We start from the raw sequence: 19,594 nt of genomic DNA, 5'->3' as shown, positions 1-19,594 counted from the left end.
TACCAGGCTGTTTGCCTTTTTTTAATATATTTTCTGTGCCGTATTATAATTCACCTTTAACAGGAATATGCTAAGATAGCCTGTAGCAAGACCCACCCTTGTGGCCATCCATGTGGAGGTGTTAAAAACGAAGAGCACTGTCTGCCCTGTCTACACGGCTGTGATAAAAATGCCACCACCCTGAAGCAGGACGCCGATGACATGTGCATGATCTGTTTCACGGAAGCACTCTCGGCCGCACCAGCCATTCAGGTTGTCTGTGCTTGTAAAGCATTAAGTGTCTAGATTTTTCAGTAAGAAATATAAATATACTCATCAAGTAAAGAAGTGATTGACTCTCTTATAATTGGGTGAAACTGTCCCACTAATGTCTACCAGTTTCTTAAAGAGCAAATGCTCTTTTTGTTCTGTGTCCATGTTGTACACTGAGCTTTTATCTGTGGTTTGTATGAGCCTGTATAGTCAAGTGAATGTCTAAAGTGTTCATAAGGGAGAAAAAAAATAATTATTCAATAGCTTCTCTCTTCTTAATTTCCAAAATTCAGCATGGCATTTTACAGCATTATGTAATTGATCCGTGCATAATAATACATACCTCTATATATAATGTATATACATACATCTGTAATATACTAGTAATATTATGGAAGTTACAATTTGCTCAGTAAGATTTTCATTAACATTTACTGGTTGTTTGTTTATATGTTCAGTTCTTGTGACTCTAAGACAATGAGTATTCTCAAAAACAAATCTTAAATTTTTTAATCAATAGTTTCTTCTTCTTCCTAAGAGGTACAAAACTGAATATTTCTCATTTCTCCCTAACCCAGCTTACTGTCTATAAGGTGATATTGATACATAAATAATGAAAATTGGGAGAAGCTGAAGATCTTGTTCGTAATGTCCCATGAATAACAGAAGGCTGGAATTTCATTCTACTAAATTTCCAGATTTTTCTCTTACCTGCTCTAAGTAGCAGCCTACACTGAATCATCTGTCAGTTATTCGTAATTATGGTTATTACATGTGGTTATATCCCTTCTCCTTTTTTCCTTTAAGCTGGACTGCAGTCATGTATTCCACTTACAGTGCTGTCGACGAGTTTTGGAAAACAGATGGCTTGGTCCAAGGATAACATTTGGATTTATATCTTGTCCCATTTGCAAGGTATGGAAAGCATCAGAAATTACCTACTTCCTATTTATGTTCATCTCTGTCTTCATCTTTTGTCTTTCAAAATAAACACGTGGCAGCATCTCTAGGTGACCTTCCCAGTCTGCTGTGTCTCAACAGCCCCCTTCAGTTTCTACTCTGTTCACACAGGTAGTACCTAAGAATATAATAAGATCTGTATCTATTATAATACATTTCAAGACATTAATTGTCCCTGAAAAGCTAATTAAGTTAAACTATTACATCAGGAAATTGATGTAGACATTGTCGTGCATCGAAGGGCACACATCACTGCTTTCAGACCTCTCAGGGTTCAGACCACATGACAGAAGAGTGCATGACTACCCAAAAGAAGAATGAGCCTGTGGTGCCAGTAGGTGCTCACAGCTGCCATAAGAGAGTAAAACCTGGGCTTGAAGTGCCATTAGGACAGATTCCTTAGAGCGCAGGGAAAACAAGGAGAAAATTCTCCACATTGTGACACATCTCTGCAAAGGTAGTGACCAGAGTAGCAGTTATTTTGGCAGGCTAACAGTGCTTAACACAGAAGCTTGTTCACGGGTGTGCTTGCACAGGGTGTGTAGCGTGTAACATGGACTCAGCACAGCCATTGGTAAGACTGAGCCACGTTCAAAAAGACGGTAGTATTTTCTCTCCCTTTTCGTTTGGTGCTTCAGAGAAAAGTCACGTTTAGGAAATGATACAGGAAAATAATAGAGAAATACTATTTGTTCATTTCTATTATGTAACCTCCCCTACCCCCAAGGAACCAAAACACACACACACACACATTTGTGGCAGCAGGGTAACCTTTCATTCCAGGAACAGCTAAGGCCGCAGGAGATATATTTCATGCTAGGAAATATGAAGCTGCTGCAGTGGAATTTTCATGTTTGTGCCCCACTTTCGCTGCTCTTGGGAAAATACAGGCTTGTGAGGACTGTCCAGGATTATTTTTCAATGATATTTTATTTAGGAAATGTTTTCATTGTCTCCTAGCACCGTGCTTGGCACTTAGATGAACACTGTTTCTTGAATTAATAAATAAACGATTCTTTTGGGTAGAGAATGTTCTTTTTTTTTTTAATTTCAGAACAAGATAAATCATATAGTGTTAAAAGACCTGCTTGATCCAATAAAAGAGCTCTATGAGGATGTCAGAAGAAAAGCCCTGATGAGACTGGAATACGAGGGTCTGCATAAGAGCGAAGCTATCACAACTCCTGGTGTGAGATTTTACAACGACCCCGCTGGCTATGCCATGAATAGATATGCATATTATGTCTGTTACAAATGCAGAAAGGTATGCTGTTAATCATATGACCAGTTTTTAAGAACTAGAGATTACCTATGCGATTAAGAAGTTGAATTGTCAAATGACATCTAATTATTCTCATACCTTCAGTCTGAAGTTAAAAATGAAAACGTTTGGTGCTCTGCTTCAAGTAGAATTTATTTTCTTAGTTTGTTTTGGGCTTTTTTAAAAAAATATATACAAATTGTTTCCAGAACATGAAATATTTCTCTGCATAATCTCTTTCCCATCAGTATTGTTTGTTGAATCCAGTTACTTCTTAAATAAACTTCTCTTGCTTGATTAACTCTTTTGACCTTTCCCTTCTAAAAATCCTTGCCTCCTCGGTTTCCAGAACAAGACTTTTCCTGGTATCTTCCTGCCTTTCTGGTCACTGCTCTTTAATTCCCTCATAGAGTTTCTTTTTATTCACCTGCTCTTACATATTGTTCCCCAGCCATCCATTCTAGCCCAGTAACACCCCTGTGCCTTCGGTGACCTGCAGACCCATGCCTTTGCCTACCTGTATTGTTCTGACCCTCCAGAATTTTTGAGATTTAGATATAAATATCCAGTTGTCTACCAGACATTTAGATTTCTCACAGATACTTCTGACTGTCTCAATCTCCAGTCTGTATTAACAAAGTTGGTTCTGCCTCTCAATCTCTTCTGAGCTTTTTTCCTTTTTCCTACATCTTCAGCAACCTGAATCATTTCCTTTGGTAATTATAGGAGGAACCTTCTCTCTGGGCTCATTGTGTGGAGCCCCTAACCCCTCCACTCCATGCTCCACACTTAGAATTCCACTGGTCGGTGTTGAATCTGACCGTGTCGCTGTTCTGCTTACAACCCTGTAGCCCGCCCCCGCCACACACAGCAGCTCTCCAAGTCTCATCTCCCAACATGCTTCCATTTGTGCCCCATGCAGCAGATTACAGAACAACTTGCAATTCCCCAAACTGGGCCACATGTGCTCACTCACTGGCACCTGCATGCCGTCCTGTAGGCCTTTCTCTCCCTGGAATGCTCTTCTCTGCCTCCTTCTCTGCATCTTACTCTCACCTGTGACCCACCCATCCACACACGCCCTGATACGTGATCAAATCTGTCTGATCACACTTCTGGATTTGGCTCAGGCTTCTCTGTAGTGTGCCCCGCCCCCTCAGTGCCACCACGCCATTCTGATGTCTTGAATACATCTATCTTAACCCTTCTTATTCTGCATCACAGTGATGTTCACATGTCTCTCTGTCCCACTTGGTAAGTTCCATGAGGATGAAGACAACTTTTTAAAATTTCTCTACCTCCAGTAGTTGGTGCTTATTAGACACCATTAATTGGAGAATGAATGAAGGAAGGAAGAAATCAATATATGAAAGATAGTCTCTCAACATAAGGAAAAGAAAATACAGATAATGAATGGCAGGCTAAATAGACGAAAGCCAGGAAGGCAAACAAATATCCACACTCGAGGAAAGACCAGTGTGTACCATTTATTTGTGAACCTTGAATTATTACAAAGAATAAAATGTTATTTCTCTGTGTTTAATGTACTGGATCTCATAAATGAATATTGTACTACCATACAGATGAGAGTCAAATGCCTTAGGAAGCCGAGCCAGGAATCTCGAAAAGTGAAACAACTGGAATAGGCCCCCAGGACAAATGAAATACTTCTGAGGCCTGATTTAGCCAGTGCACGACCATTTATAACCTCTGTATCAATGAAGCCTTGTCTTTCGACCTGTTTTCTAGTACAGATAATAACTTTGTATTGACTCATTTATACAGAATTATGGATACAGTTTCTTTGGCTATGAGACATGTTATATATGCAGAATGCCCCAATTATAATTTGTTGAATTTATTTTGTGCCCAAAGCAAATACAGATAAATTACCCATTGTGGTAATTTCATATATTCAAGTATCTGTATTAGATACTGTTGAGTTCCTGCATACAGTGTAGCTCTGTGAGTATGAGCAGTGTTCTGAATGGAATATCTAATATTTATTTTAGGTATATTTTTAGAGGAGTAGATGGGAATATGGTATTTAATATGTCAAAAAGGAAAAACTATTCAAACTTTGCCTTGGAAAAGCATAGTTTCTCTTTACTACTTAATATACTGTTCTTGATATTTATTTGGAATACTATCCATTCTTTTGTTATTTTGCTATCACAGTTCAGTCTTTGAACTTCCTACTGTAAGCATGAATCCATTCCAGAATTGCAGAAACCATATTTCTTGTCCTGATCTGTTTCTTACAGCGGCATCCTGTATATATTCCGATTGGCATTGCAAGGGAATGTCTAACAGACAATAATATTTCCAGAGGCCTCTCGATTTCACTTCCACTGCAGCCACATTGAACCTCCCATGGCAGAGTTCTCTGTTTGCTGCTGTAATCTAAGTCTCTTCCCTCCTTAGGCATATTTTGGTGGTGAAGCTCGCTGCGATGCTGAGGCTGGACAAGGGGATGATTATGATCCTAGAGAACTCATTTGTGGTGCCTGTTCTGATGTGTCCAGGGCTCAGGTGGGAGAACATTTTATTAGAAGGAACAGTTTAGAAATGTTAAACATCTGTTTTTTTAGACTACTAGTATAATATCATGGGGATGGTATAATAGGCTTCTTCCCCAGTATTTTCTGCGATTTATAGGGCAGAGTATAATTTTCCAGATCATCTTGTATATATTATCTCTTTTGGATGCTGTTGGTATTTGCATTTTATAATTTTGTGTCCCATAAAATAATCACCATGTATCAACAAGTAATAAATTTTACTTATTTCGTTTTCTTAAACCTGCAGGCACACTTTTAGGATTTTCTCCATTTCAATGAAATCTTAACAGTACATCTCTGAGAATGAGAGATAAAAGAAATATTAATAAGTTTTCAATTTTGTTGACCAAGAAGCATTCACAGAGAAATTATATGGATAGCTTATTAAATAAGTTGTTTATTATGGAGCTGGGATTTAAACTTGGGACTTCGTCCAAACCTTTTGGGCCAAGCCACACATTTATTCAGTGTTTTAATGTATGTATCATCAAGTTTTCAATCAGTTTTGAGAGCTATGTATACTCTCAAAGCATGAATTACTGAGCTATGTATATGATTATATTAAGTATAGTTGAAATAGACTCACCATAGTCTTGTATTTATTTTCTTTTGCTGTAGATGTGTCCAAAACATGGCACAGACTTTTTGGAGTATAAGTGTCGCTACTGCTGCTCAGTAGCTGTCTTTTTCTGTTTCGGAACAACACATTTTTGTAATGCTTGTCATGATGATTTTCAGAGAATGACTAGCATTCCTAAGGAAGAACTTCCACACTGTCCTGCAGGTATGCTTTCAATATTTATAAATACGATTATGATGTACATGGTCTCTAGTTTTATTTCATGATCCCACGAGAACACTTTGTTTCAAGTGGTAGAAATCCAGTTCAAACTGTCCTAAACAAAGGGATTCCTCAGCCCTTGTAAGCTTCCGGCTTTCTGAGTGAAGTAGAAAGATGACCATCAGGAGCGAGGGGCTCAGAGCGTGGGGACTGAGAAGGAAGTCAGCTAAGGATTAGTAGAAGGATTGCTGCTCAGTACTAAAGTGCCGTGAGAGGTTTGAAATTATTAATTGATAATAGAACCATTTAAAAGGATTTTGGTGGGGGTGGGGGGAGTCACACATCTGCCTTTATTGTGAGCAGCTATGAATTTTTTTTTTGTTTTTAAATGAAGTCTGGAATCAGCACCATAAAGTGGACAAGTGATTTAATCTAGAATGGCTGGGAATCGGCAGCATAGTGAGTGAGCATCAGAGAGCCAAGGGAATTAAAGAAGCCACTGAGAATACAGGGGAAATGATGGTCTTTGGAGGTCAGGCTGAGAGAAAATGAATGTGAAACCAAAAGGAGACTGAAAAAGTCAGAAGAGGTCGGGAGGCTAGTGATCACAGTAAGGTGGAATATCAGGCTGAACAGAAGTGAGAGCAGTGGAAGGGGAGATAAAATGTGAACATAGAGGAGACAGATCTAAACCTAGTCAAAATGCACACAAACACGCACACACCACGTACACCAGTATATAGTGTTGTTAAAGCTGGGGAAGGAGACACACACTTGCATCCATTGCTTACCAGCATGCAAATGGCAGAACCCTGAGGTCCCTTTCAAAGTTGCAAATTTATCTACCCTTCAGTGATCCCACTTCTGGGGATACACCTACATATGTGAGAAAAATACTGAAGAGCAGATATACAGGGTTATTCATCACATCCTTGTTTATAATAATACAAATCTGTAAACAATGCAGGTATCCCATAAGAGGTTGGTTAAATGCTAGTTACTGTGCTCTATTAAAGAATGAAAGGGATTGAGGATGGAGTTTCTATGTACTAAAATGAAAAGATCTGTAGGAGATGCTATTAAATGAAAAGTCAGAGCAATGTGCATAGGATGCTGCCTTTTGTAAGAAGGAGGGAAATGGAAAGGTATATTCTATTTGCATTTAAAAAGCACTGGAAAAATTCATAAACTAATAAGATTGATTATTGCGGGAAATAGGAAAAATTGGCTGAAAATGGGGCAAAAGTGACTTCTTTTTGCGTGTAATTTTTAAAGTATTATTATTTTTAAACCATGTGAAATATATTATCTATTCCAAAACAAAGATAATAAGATGAGTAGGGTTTGTTTGGGTTTTTTTTAGTATGGCTACTCTGCTGTTTGCTTGTGTCAAATAAAGATTGTAACTGTTCTCCCTCTAAAAACTTCTTTTTTTTTTTTATACAGTAGAAGTACTTTATGACTTTGAAAGAAGCAGGATGAGAATAATGTGAGACTAGAGTGTTGAGTATAATGGTCATGATAAGCAGGAGGGGGAGTGTTGAGCTACGGTCAGCGAAAGAAGGGTGTGAAAAGGGGACGGTGTTGTATGGACAAGGACAAGAGTCCAGATTAAGAAGTTGAAGAAGAGAATCCCTCTGTCTGTCCATTCCTCTCTAGAAAATTTATTGACTGCCTTGTTGGTACTAGGGTACTTACTCTTCACAGCACTTGTGAGTTAGGTATTGATGAGGGCCTAGGAGTCAGAAAAGTTACGTTAATTTGCCACCGTTTCCTTATCAGTAAAATGGGGTATTTTCTGCCTCTGTGGCTCTTAGAGAACTGAGTAGATTGCTATATTAGCGCCTCAACAGTATGCACACAAACCTCTGCAGGTGTTTTTACTTTCATTTTGATTTTAATTTTTTTTTTTACCATCACATTAGATTTGTGTGTGTGTGTTTTAATTATATTCTTTTGCCTCCTTCATAATGTATACAGGTCCCAAAGGCAAACAGTTAGAAGGAACCGAATGTCCTCTCCATGTTGTTCATCCTCCCACTGGAGAAGAGTTTGCTCTGGGTTGTGGAGTGTGCAGAAATGCTCACACTTTTTAGAACACTCAGATTCCTTTGTCTACAGAGAGAGAAGTTGCCTTCATCTCCCAAGCGGATGTGGTGAAGTTTAAACTCTGCTCAGGATAAGGACGGGACCATTTTTACATCCATAAAAATGAACCATTCACAGTGCAAGACGGATGCCAAATACCATGTACATAATTCTTGCTATGGAAAGTTTCCCCATTGTTTCAGTTTATCTTCTTTTTGAACCAAGACATCAAACTTGTGAGGTGTTTGCATGTGGCCATTATCGTCACTGGCCTGTGAAGCATTGGACATTTATAGATAATTGATATCAAAGAATTGCCATGCCCATGGACTGAGAATGATACTGGCTTTCAAGCAAAAAAAGAAAAATAATCATTGTTTATTGTATACTGCCTTTTTTGTAATCCTGTACAATTGCATCACGGGTGGGGATAAAAAGAGGAATATTCTGTTTTATTTCCTAGACTGTTATTTAAAAAAAAAAAAATTGTGTTAGGATGGCATATAAATGTAATAAGTATCACTGTATATAAAGATATCAATGTTTGTCCTGTATAAGAATTACTAAATTTACAAATGCAGTTTCATTTAAACTTCTAGGTTAAGTTTGAGCCTGAAATTTTAATGAAGTGCAATACTGAGTGTGCCTCATTATCTCGCAGCTGTAAACATATTGGAATGTACATGTCAATAAACCACTGTACATTTTTATACAGTGATAAAGTCTAACAAGTGTGTATAGAGTTGACTTGGGAACTGTAACTGTAAGTCACTTCAGTCGTGTCCGACTCTGTGCAACCCCATAGACGGCAGCCCACCAGGCTCCCCCCTCCCTGGGATTCTCAAGGCAAGAACACTGGAGTGGGTTGCCATTTCCTTCTCCAATGCATGAAAGTGAAAAGTGAAAGTGAAGTTGCTCAGTCGCGTCGGACTCAGCGACCCCATGGACTGCAGCCTACCAGGCTCCTCCGTCCATGGTATTTTCCAGGCAAGAGTACTGGAGTGGGGTGCCAAGACAGTCTAAATACCTAAGGTCTAAAACCTCTATCCAGTTTTCCTTGGAAAGGAATTTACTAACATAGCACAAATCATAACTTTCATAACTTTTAGGGAAAATAAAGAGTAGTAATGAAGTACAGTGCTGGAATCTTAACACTGGAGGGAGAGATGGATGGATAGATAAATAGATATAAATGGACATATGCCAGAGATAGAAGAAAACATTTAGGAAATTGACCAACCCCCCCCCCCCCCACTTTCTTAACCAGTATCTTTTTGAACTTTTGTAACATGACCAACAAAATCACTAGTCTTTATTTATTACAGACTGTGTGTTTTGGTAGATCATTTTTTACAGTTAAATCAGATTATTTTATGAGACCAACAAAAGTTTTGATCAGTTTTGTTCTAAATTCCCTCTGTTGAAAATATATAATTTATCAGCATCCATTATTTTAATGCCATTTGTTAAACATTCATGAGAAATTTTAAATAATCTTTGCTTTGAGGGAACTTAAAATATAAAGAAAAGATCAAGTCTGAGCACAGATAACTAATCAGAGCATCTTGTAATAAATCACATAAAAATTTCCAAGACAAATGCTTCAAGGCTTGGGAAAGATTGTTGGTGGTGGTATTTTGTTTTTGTTATTTTTGTTGTTGGGAGTGGGGTTAGCTAAGAGGCCCTTTAAGCTGCCTCTTGAAAAACAAATAGCATTTCAAAGGCGGAGATGTAGAGAAAGGCCTGAGGAAAAAAGTAGGTGCACAGAAAATTCTAGAATGTGATAGAACAGTGTGAGTAGTCAAACTTTCCTGGTGTTGAAAACCTTACTGCAAAAAAAAAAAAAAAAAAACTAAAGATCACAAAAACTGAAAGAGTCGCTCAGTCCTGTCTGACTCTGCGACCCCAGGGACTGTACAGACCATGGAATTCTCCAGGCCAGAATACTGGAGTGGGTAGGCCTTCCCTTCTCCAGGGGAGCTTCCCAACCCAGGGATCAAACCCAGGCGTCTCACAAAGACTGATGTGATGTAGTTCATGCAGGGAGGGGCTTGCTGAGCCTGAATGAACTTTGAAACGGTACAAAATTCCCCTTTCATCTAAATAAGGTACATCTGAACCATCCCTGAAAAAGTAATGACAATACTTCCTTTCAAATCCCTCAGGAGAAGGACATTATGCAGACTTCCTTTGTATTAGTGACAGTGCCCCAGAGTTGCAAGCCACGTTTAATTGCCCAGTGTGTTCAAAAGTGAGGGGAGTAATTTGTTGTTACTGAGGGCATTTCTGGTGGTCCAAGTCAAACCAAAAGGGTTGCAGGCAGGACTCGTTCAATTTCAACTTTCAGAAAACTTTGGATTAATCATTCTGGAAGAAACCCTGATACCTGAAACAGAAAAGGGTGCTGAATGCATTCACATGTTAATAAGCCCTCCCAGTTTGTCTTTGACAAAGGGCTAGATGGGACTCTTTCCCTAAATTCAAAAAGATTCCAGAACCTTCAGGGCAACACAGCCGTTTTCTTGAAGAGTCATTCTGCCCTGATGATGTTGGGCAACAGATATCAGGAAGGGATGGTGACACTGCTCCCAGACAGCCCCTCAGCCTGGCTTCCACCTCAGCAAAGCTCTGCCTCTCCCTCCTTTCCCAGCCCTGCCTTCCACAGTACTTCTGTCCCACACCCAGGCCTGTGGGAGGATTCTGAGGGCACAGGCTCAGGACTGGCTTTCAGAGTTTCCAGAAATCACAAAGTAGGTCAGAGACAGAAGCAATTCCTGGGTTCACCCCAGAAAACCAGATGTGATGAGGCTGCGGTGAACACATCTGACTTCAACTCATCAGCCACAGGAATGAAACTTAAGAATGCCACACAGATAGGAGGCGCCACAGACACTTGAGAACTGTGATCTGTATAAGTAGGAAGAAGGAAGGAAAACTGTGGAACTGGCTTGACTGGTGTGAGCCGTCTCAAGTGAATAATGCTGTTGATAGCAGGGATAAAAACAGCAAAGCCCTGAAACATTCTCTCAGTGACTCCAGTTTCTCTCTGTTTTTAAGGAAACTATTTTTAGTCATATTCCAAACGTCTCAAAACCAGAAAAGTATTTTATGAGTAAGTACGTTCTGACTAAGCACAGAAGGCCAATGGCTCGGGCATACACGTGGCTCAAGCGTACTGTGCACCAAGGTTGCAGTTGCTGTGCACGGAACACACCAGGCAGGAAACAGCAGAATCATGAGAGCAAGTGTTGGAGATTCTGGAAATAAGCTCTTTTTCTGTTATATTTTCAGACCTGGAAAAAGCCAGTTTTCTTAAGCAGCTTTCTGGCCAGTCTGTTAAGGTCTAAAAATTCCTTATTCCATCAGTAAGCATTTTTGAAAAATATATGCAGTTGTCTGTTAACTTTTCACATACAGTGATTACTTATTCTCCTTCTTTTTCAGCTTTTCTCAGCCCGACATCTCTCTCTGGCCACTCTGGCACTGAATTCCACCATTGCCTAGTCACACGTGTTTCTGACGGTGGTGATATGATGGAAAAGTACCACTCCTTTTCCTGAGAACTGCCAGCAGTACAACCGAAGTCAGAGGACTTGGGTTCAAGTCTCGAGTCAGCCTCGGTTTTGACTGTGTCACCTTAAGTCAGTCACTAATTCCTTTTGGTCACAGCTTCTTAGAAGTAATAATATCTAAGTCAGTTGAGCAAGCGTTCACAAAAGTGCTTTAACCCACACAAAGTATTATTCGAAAGTGAAGAGCAAAGAAGAACATTTATTCAACACCTCCTCAACAGCAGGCACTAAATTCTAAGCATTTTATTTAATCCTTCCAGCAACTCCATTGCTTCCCCCAAAACAGCTGCTAAGCAGACAACTGAGTAAGTAAAACGTTAATCTCATTTCAGCAGATGGTTTTAATCTCATTTCAGCGGCTTAAAGAAGTTAAAGAACTTGCATTCCGTTTCAGCTAATCTAATACAGATTTGGCTGGAGAAAAACCTGAGAGGTGAATCCAGATCTTACTGTTTTGTTGTTGTTCAGTCGTTAAGTCATGTCCAACTCTCTGCGACCCCATGGACTGCAGCAAGCCAGGCTCGCCTGTCTTCCACTGTCTCTGGAGTTTGCTCAAACCCCAAATCCTTCTACCCCATCATGCTATTACTATAACATTATCAACTGGTCTGATGAAAAGAAGTAATATGAAGTGGTAACTGGAAACTAGTAAAATGGGCAAGAGTCAAAAGGGAACAAAACAGGCTTTGCCTCCAGGACGGTGCAAGGTAGGTCTGGAAGGACCTGGCTCCCATCTTCTGGGATGTGGGGGTGTTGCGGGGGAGGGGTCAGCCAACAGCCTGCACCTGCCCCTCCTAGGAGATCCACCCTCTTCCCCTGCAGCCCTGGCCAGTGAAAGACAGAACATGGCAGGGTACAGGGCCAGGCCATTTCTGCCCAAAGAATTGCTCTTTTCTGGGCCATCTTTTTTTTTTTTAATTTATTTGACTGTGCTAGGTCTTGGTTGCAGCACTTGGGCCCTTTGTTGCTGCAAGCAGGCTTTCTCTAGCTGCAGCAAGCGGGGGCTACTCTCAGGGCAGGTAGGCTCAGTAGCTGTGGCGCATGGGCTTAGTTGCCCCAAAGCAAGTGGGATCCTAGTTCCTGGATCAGGGATCGAACCTGTGTGGGCAGGCGGATTCTTAACCACTGGACCACCAGGGAAGTCCCTTTCCTGGGCCATCTGTATACCAGCACTTGGGCTAGCCTAGCGGAGGGAGATTCCTACAGCCCTGCTGTAGTCAGAGGCTTTTCCTGCCCCATACTCCTCCCTGTCCTTTCATAGATGCCAAACCTGCACGACAGTCTGAAAGCTCTCCCTGCCCCCTCGGGCTCCCCCACCCCTTGCTCTGTCATAGGCATCCCCCCCTCCACACACACACACAGATTTCTTGCCCTTGTAATGTTATCTTGGCATCCGCCTCCTAGAGGACTTCACTGACTGACACAGAAGGATAATATATTTTAAATGATTTATGGCTGCTTCACTTCACAAGTGACATAAGGTAACAGAAAAAAATGTATAGACTATAACAGAGATACTGGATGGAGTCACACTGAAGAAAGATTATGAAAGAAAATCAAAGCCAAGACTAGAGTATGGAGAAGGCCATGGCACCCCACTCCAGTACTCTTGCCTGGAAAATCCCATGGATGGAGGAGGCTGGTGGGCTGCAGTCCATGGGGTCGGGAAGAGTCAGACATGACTGAGCGACTTCACTTTCACTTTTCACTTTCCTGCATTGGAGAAGGAAATGGCAACCCACTCCAGTGTTCTTGCCTGGAGAATCCCAGGGACGGGGGAGCCTGGTGGGCTGCCGTCTATGGGGTCGCAGAGTTGGACACAACTGAAGTGACTTAGCAGCAGCAGCAGCAGAAGCATGCAGTAAGTAACCATGCAGTCTTCCATCGTTGCTTGAGAGAAGGCCATCAACTGCATAGTACATTTGTTAGCTAACGAAGCAGGACAAGAAACATGTCCAGTCACTACTTACAATGTCCATTTCCTCAAAAAGAGCGAGGATGGATAAGTTTTGACAAGCATAAGTGAAAAATGTATTTCAGGGAGAGAGTGTGGTGACAGCTAAGGTGTTGATGTGTTCCTTGAAGAGGAAGTAAGCTGTTTTGCTTCATTAAGTCATTTAATAAATAGCTGAGCACCTGTTCTATATCCACACTTGACAGGACATGCTCACGAGGCTGTGTTCCCACTTGCTTGGTTACCATGACTTACACGTAGAGAGTGCCTGGTAAGTGAAACGTACAAGTTAGTTAATATGTGCAGCGCTGTGCCAGCTCCTACGGACAAGACAGTTGCATAACACAAATAGAGAACATGTGAGTAACACAACATTATTACAAACTGTAATCAAAATTTGCTAATAATAAGAGAGAACATTTGTTGAAGGCTTACAGTGGCCAATCACTGTGCAATGCTTGGGTGTGGTGGACAGAATCTGCTTCAGCTTTGTCGCTCAGTTGTGTCCGACTCTGTCAAAGCTCAAGGCTGCTGGTATGATCTGGATCCTCTGGTTCATAATCAAACTCACCTATGAAAGCCCTCTGGTCACTTTCTCATTCACCTCTTAGAATTCTTCCTCCCCTGCAATGTATTTCTTCCCATCTACTGCCCATGACAGGTTTATTATATATGCAACATGGCTGAAGTCCAGGATGCTACACTGAAGTCCTGTCTTGTCATGTTCTTTAACTCTTCGAAGAAATATATATTGAGCAAGGAACTCTTCCAGGAGCCTAGAATCTGCAAGCCAGCCAAACTAAGACTCACAGTGCTTATTATATCCGAGTGGGACATTACACAACAGACATGCAAAATATAATATGCTAGGAGGTGATATGTGCTGTGAAAAAGGCAAAGGAGGTCAAGGGGGCTCCAGAGTGTTGTTTTCACTGTTTTGTCCTGGTTTTATTTATTTTTTGGTTTTGGTAATTCATTGTTGAATTTGATTAACTAATATTTCTTTCTGAATTTTTTTTACTTATAAGAAAAACGGCGCTTCAGTTTTCCTTTCTTTTCCATATTTGGTTTGGGAATCATGAATATACTAGCTTTATAAAATGACCTGGGCAGCTTTCCCTCTTTATCCTTTTTCTCAGACAACTTGCAGAAGGACTAACTCTTCTTGGAAGTCTGGTAGGGCTCACATGTAATTCCATCTGTGTGTGTATGCGTGCTCAGTTGTTCAGTTCTGTCTGACTCTTTGTGACCCCATGGACTGTAGCCTGCTAGGCTCCTCTGTCTGTGGGATTTCCCAGGCAAGAATACTGGAATCTAGTTATTTGGGAGGGAAGGGCTTTGCTAATTACATCAATGTTTATTGATCTATTCAAGTTCTCTACTTCTTCCTGTCAATTTTGGCATTTTATATTTTTCTAGACTTTGTTTCATCTAGGCTTTCTATTTTATTATCTAATAATTATTTACAACATACTTTATTATTTTGAATACCTATAGTGGTTACCGGAGAAGGCAATGGTACCCCACTCCAGTACTCTTGCCTGGAAAATCCCATGGACGGAGGAGCCTGGTGGGCTGCAGTCTATGGGGTCGCTGAGGGTCAGACGCGACTGAGCAACTTCACTTTCACTTTTCACTTTCATGTATTGGAGAAGGAAATGGCAACCCACTCCAGTGTTCTTGCCTGGAGAATCCCAGGGACGGGGAGCCTGGTGGGCTGCCGTCTATGGGGTCGCATAGAGTCGGACACGACTGAAGTGACTTAGCAGTAGCAGTAGCATAGTGGTTACATTAATATGTGTTCCCCCTTTTAAAAATCCTGTATTTTGTTAATTTGCAACATTTTCTTAATCAATCTGACTAGAGTTGATCTACCTTATTAACTTTTATTTGAACTAGTTTTTGTTTTTGATAATCTCTGTTGTTCAGTTGCTCAGTCATATTCAACTCTTTGTGACCCCATGGATGGCAGCATGCCAGGCTTCCTTGTCCTTCACCAGCTCCTGGAGTTTGGTCAAACTCACGTCCATTGAGTCAGTGGTGCCATCCAACCGCCTCATCCTCTGTCACCCCTTTCTCCTCCTGCCTTCAATCTTTCCCAGCATCTGGGTCTCTTTCAATGAGTTGGTTCTTCACATCAGGTGGCCAAAGTATTGGAGCTACAGCTTTAGCATCAGTCCTTCGGTGAATATTCAGGGTTGATTTCCATTAGGGTTGACTAGCTTGATCTCTTTGCAGTCCAAGGGATTTTCAAGAGTCTTCTCGAGCACCACAGTTCAAAAGCATCAATTCTTCAGCACTCAGCTTTCTTTATGGTCCAACTTTCACATCTGTACACGACTACTGGAAAAGCTACAGCTTTGACTACGGGGATCTTTGTCAGCAAAATGATGATTCTGCTTTTTAATACGCCATCTAGGTTTGTCACAGCTTTCTTCCTTATTTTTTCCCTATCTTATCTTTATTAATTTCTCTTCCAGTTATCTACTACAGTATGACAAACCACTCATTACTTACTGACTGAAACAAGTGTTTATTATTGTCTGTTGGTGTTCGCTAAGTGTTGCCCTGATCTTGGGTGGCCTTGGCCTGCAACTTGGAGTGGGGCCTGGGTTCTCAGCCAGAGATTGAGGTCGGGTCATGGTGGTGAAAGCAGCAGGCCCTAGCCACTAGACCAGTGGTCAGTGCAGAAAAGAATTTCCACAAAGACAGAAAGTAGTGAAGCAAGTAAAGTATTCATTTGGAGAAAAAGAGTACAGTACGTGTGGATAGGCACACGGGCAGATTCAGAGGGAGAGTCCCCAACCTGTGCCCTCGTGGTAGATTGAATCACTTTTATAGGGTATTTCTTCCTGGTTTCCTTTGGCCAGTCATTTTGATTTGCTGGGTCCACAGTCCATATTTAGTGTATCTCAGGATCCTCCCACGTGTGTACAGGCATCTCTTAGCTAAACTAGATTCTACCAAAGAGGCTGTGGTAGCCTGGCATTAGTTAGCACCACTCCCCTTTAACCTCCAAGGTGTCTTTCTGTGCATGTATGATTGGGGAGGTCTCCTGACTTCGGAAAGGAGAAGTATGTGGTCTGAGCAGGGCCCAGCCTCCTCCCTTAATTGCCCTGCTATTCTTGTGGAGTTTCAGTCGATAGAGAATGAATCTCCAATGGCTTTACCCCAGGGAGGCCCATCTTCCTCCTGCCTCAGCCCCATGAAGCTTTGTTTTCTTCTGTTTTGGTGACTAGTTCTTCTAGCACACTGACCGAAGAATAAGCATTGACTTGGAGGTATTGATTTTGAAGACAGAGTTGAGGCAATTAGAAAGCCTTCAGTACAGAAAAATAAAAATAAAATAGAGGGAAAGTTAGGAAATAAAGAGATATGAGAGGCAAACCTCCATGCAGAAAAATCCCAAATAATTTATGTAGATAGTCTCACCTCAGGAGATGGAACATAACTTTCTCCAACCTTTCAGTGTGAGGTGAACCCAGAGACTTCCTCCCAATAAGGATAGTCTGGAAAGGGAGAAAAAAAAAATTTACATTTCTTGACTTAAAAAAAAAAGCACAATGTGAAAGTTGCAAGTTAAGCTTCATTTGGGGGAAAATGAGGACTGCAGCCTAGGAGACAACACCTCAGATAGCTCTGAGAAACTGCTCCAAAGAGGTACAGGAGAAGGTCAGTATATATGTGATTTTGGTGAAGGAAGAGTACATGCAATCAAGCACATATTTTTTCCAGAAGGTTTCTGCTAGTTTGGTGAAGCTTTCTGCTAGTCACAAGGAACAGCCATCACCATGAAAGATTTTAGTGCTGTTCTAGATATGAGGGGGCTTTCCCAGTGGTAAAGAATCTGCCTGCCAATGCAGAAGATATAATAACTGTAGGTTCGATCCCTGGGTTGGGAAGATCCTCTGGAGGAGGGCATGGCATCCCACTCCAATATTCTTGCCTGGAGTATCCCATGGACAGAGGAGCCTGGCAGGCTACAGTCCATAGGGTATCAAAGAGTCAGACATGACTGAAGTGACTTCACACGCATGTACATTAGATATAAGGAGGTATAAGAACTGGGCTCATAAAATCAGTTCCTGAAAATATCTGAAGACCTGTTATGCCAGATTTCCCCCAGAGCACAGAGTGCCTCATTTCTACTCTCCACCCTGAACTCATTTCAGAGGGTCTTGAAAATCAGCAGCTGCAGTAGCACATGATTTAATCCTGGTGGAGACAGATGGCAAGTGCCAGTTTGTAGTTGATACATTAGAGCATCTTGACCTCAAACTCTGATGAATGTTAGCATCAATAGAGAGAAATCCTTTGACAGTATGTACCCTTGATATGATATGATGACAGTGATACTTTATTCATGTGTGTCCTTCCTCTGAAACACTCATAACCTCAGTCTGACCATGAATGAGAAAACAAGAGACAGACCCCAGTTGAGGAACATTCTACAAAATTCTGGAACAGTGCTCCTAAAAACTGTGAAGGTCATCGAAACAAAGAATTATAAGATGGTATTGAAAGAACTACTCAACATAACCTAACCTATCCTGATCATCCCAGCAGATGGGATACACTATCTGCAGATAATTTAAAAACAATAATAAATCTGACTCAATGTTGGTTTGTTTTTTATTATCACATGTACCAACAATCCTAAACTGAGTCGGTAACAAAATATTCTTCCTTGCTGAACCACATTACTCAACAGCCACCCTCTCCCTTCCCCAGACAGTGTCACTGATCTTGAAAAACAGAACTGAAAAATTTAAGTATTGACTAATTTTTTATTTATGGCTGTGCTGGGTCTTTGTTGTGCACAGGATTTTCTCTAGTAGCAGCAAGTGAGGGCCACCCTCTAGCTGTGGTGTGAGGGCCTCTTATTGCAGAGGTTTCTCTTGTTGTGGAGCACAGGCTCTCAGGTGCACCCCTGGTTTCAGAAGTTGGAGACTAGAGCACAGGCTCAATAACTGTGGCACAAGGGCTTAGCTGCTCTGCAGCACGCGGGATCTTCCCAGAACAGGGCTTGTACCTGTGTCTCCCGCAATGGCAGGAAGATTCTTCACCACTGAGGCACCAGGGAAGCCCTCGACTGGTTTTAAAATAAGCACAAGTTGCTTTTTTCAAAAAGGGAAAATAAAATCTTTAAAATAACAGTAACAGGGAAGGAAAGGAAGCATTAGATATTGGTAAAGTGAGCCAAGGTCCCACGCTTGTCTTTAGGGAGAGAAGAGACTGTCATGAGGCTTTAAAAGGGGACTAAAATTGGAGAATGAACGTTTTAATGAGATACAGTGTTTACTAGTTATGTTGACTGACCTGGTTTAATGTGTTTTGCTGATCGTTTATTCTGTTAACATAAGTTTAAATAAATATGCCTGTATTTGACTTGTGTTTCTTCTTGTAATTATTATCATTGCCCTTCTTCCTCTTGTCCTTCATCATCCAGTCAAGGAGGAACCTAAAAAATGTTGCAGCGCAGGTCCAGCTACATTATTTTGTTGCTAGACTTTGTTCCCTTTGACTTTTAATCTGATAGCCAGGCCTTACCAGAAAACAGTGGCATTTTCCCACAGTGACTCTTACTGTACTTTTACCCACGCCTTCCTAGCTCAAGTTTGGGGGAAGTAGAAGGGTGCTGGGATGCCTGGGTTTCACTGTCTTCCAGTCTCTTACACCGGGCAGATCTTTGACAAGACATCTATGATGAAAAATTATTTTTGAGGGGGGTGGGGATGGTGCATGATTCAAGTTAAGATTTTGCACCTAAGGATAGTTTAAGAAAATCCAGTATCCCCAAATCCAAACTTTGAAAACAAGCTAACCAGGTAGCAGTTACACACAAAGATGCCTCTACTTACAAAAGCCTTCACCGGAGTTTTCTTTTATCTGTCATCTACTCCCTTACACTATTCTCATTGTGTTTCAGAAAGCTATTTACAAATTTCACGAGTCTGTCTACTTTATAAAGGCGATTTTTAAAATTATCACCTGTCATCCCAGCGTTAACACTGTCACCATTCTGCTTTAATTCCCCGCCATATAACACCTTACGTATACAGGATGCACATTATTACAGTATACCAATCATGGTCTATTTGGTGTGTATTGTTACAAGCTGTGTTTTACCTCCTCTCTTGACGTGAGCGGGCGTGGCCATCGGAG

The 19,594-nt window shown here is 41.1% G+C and overlaps 1 protein-coding gene across 14 annotated transcripts in view; it reads left to right on the top strand.

The window, feature by feature from the left end:
• MYCBP2 (MYC binding protein 2) overlaps positions 1–8,634 on the top strand; it is a 269,649-nt gene extending 261,015 nt beyond the window's left edge. For 9 of the 14 annotated variants that reach the window (XM_070800632.1, XM_070800635.1, XM_070800636.1 and 6 more), the window contains 6 exons: positions 64–255; positions 1,060–1,167; positions 2,267–2,476; positions 4,898–5,005; positions 5,653–5,818; positions 7,796–8,634. In XM_070800632.1, the coding sequence (XP_070656733.1) occupies positions 64–255; positions 1,060–1,167; positions 2,267–2,476; positions 4,898–5,005; positions 5,653–5,818; positions 7,796–7,911 (900 nt within the window). In that variant the 3' untranslated portion in view covers positions 7,912–8,634. Of the gene's footprint in view, positions 1–63; positions 256–1,059; positions 1,168–2,266; positions 2,477–4,897; positions 5,006–5,281; positions 5,512–5,652; positions 5,819–7,795 lie in introns of those variants that run through there. The other 5 variants (XM_070800634.1, XM_070800633.1, XM_070800627.1 and 2 more) reach the window with 2 other exon arrangements.
• Positions 8,635–19,594: the final 10,960 nt, after the last annotated feature.

Source organism: Bos indicus, chromosome 12, assembly GCF_029378745.1.
Source record: "Bos indicus isolate NIAB-ARS_2022 breed Sahiwal x Tharparkar chromosome 12, NIAB-ARS_B.indTharparkar_mat_pri_1.0, whole genome shotgun sequence".
Taxonomy (NCBI): Eukaryota; Metazoa; Chordata; class Mammalia; order Artiodactyla; family Bovidae; genus Bos; species Bos indicus.
The sequence above is the reverse complement of the archived record's forward strand: the minus strand, read 5'-3'. Positions and strand labels throughout refer to the sequence as shown.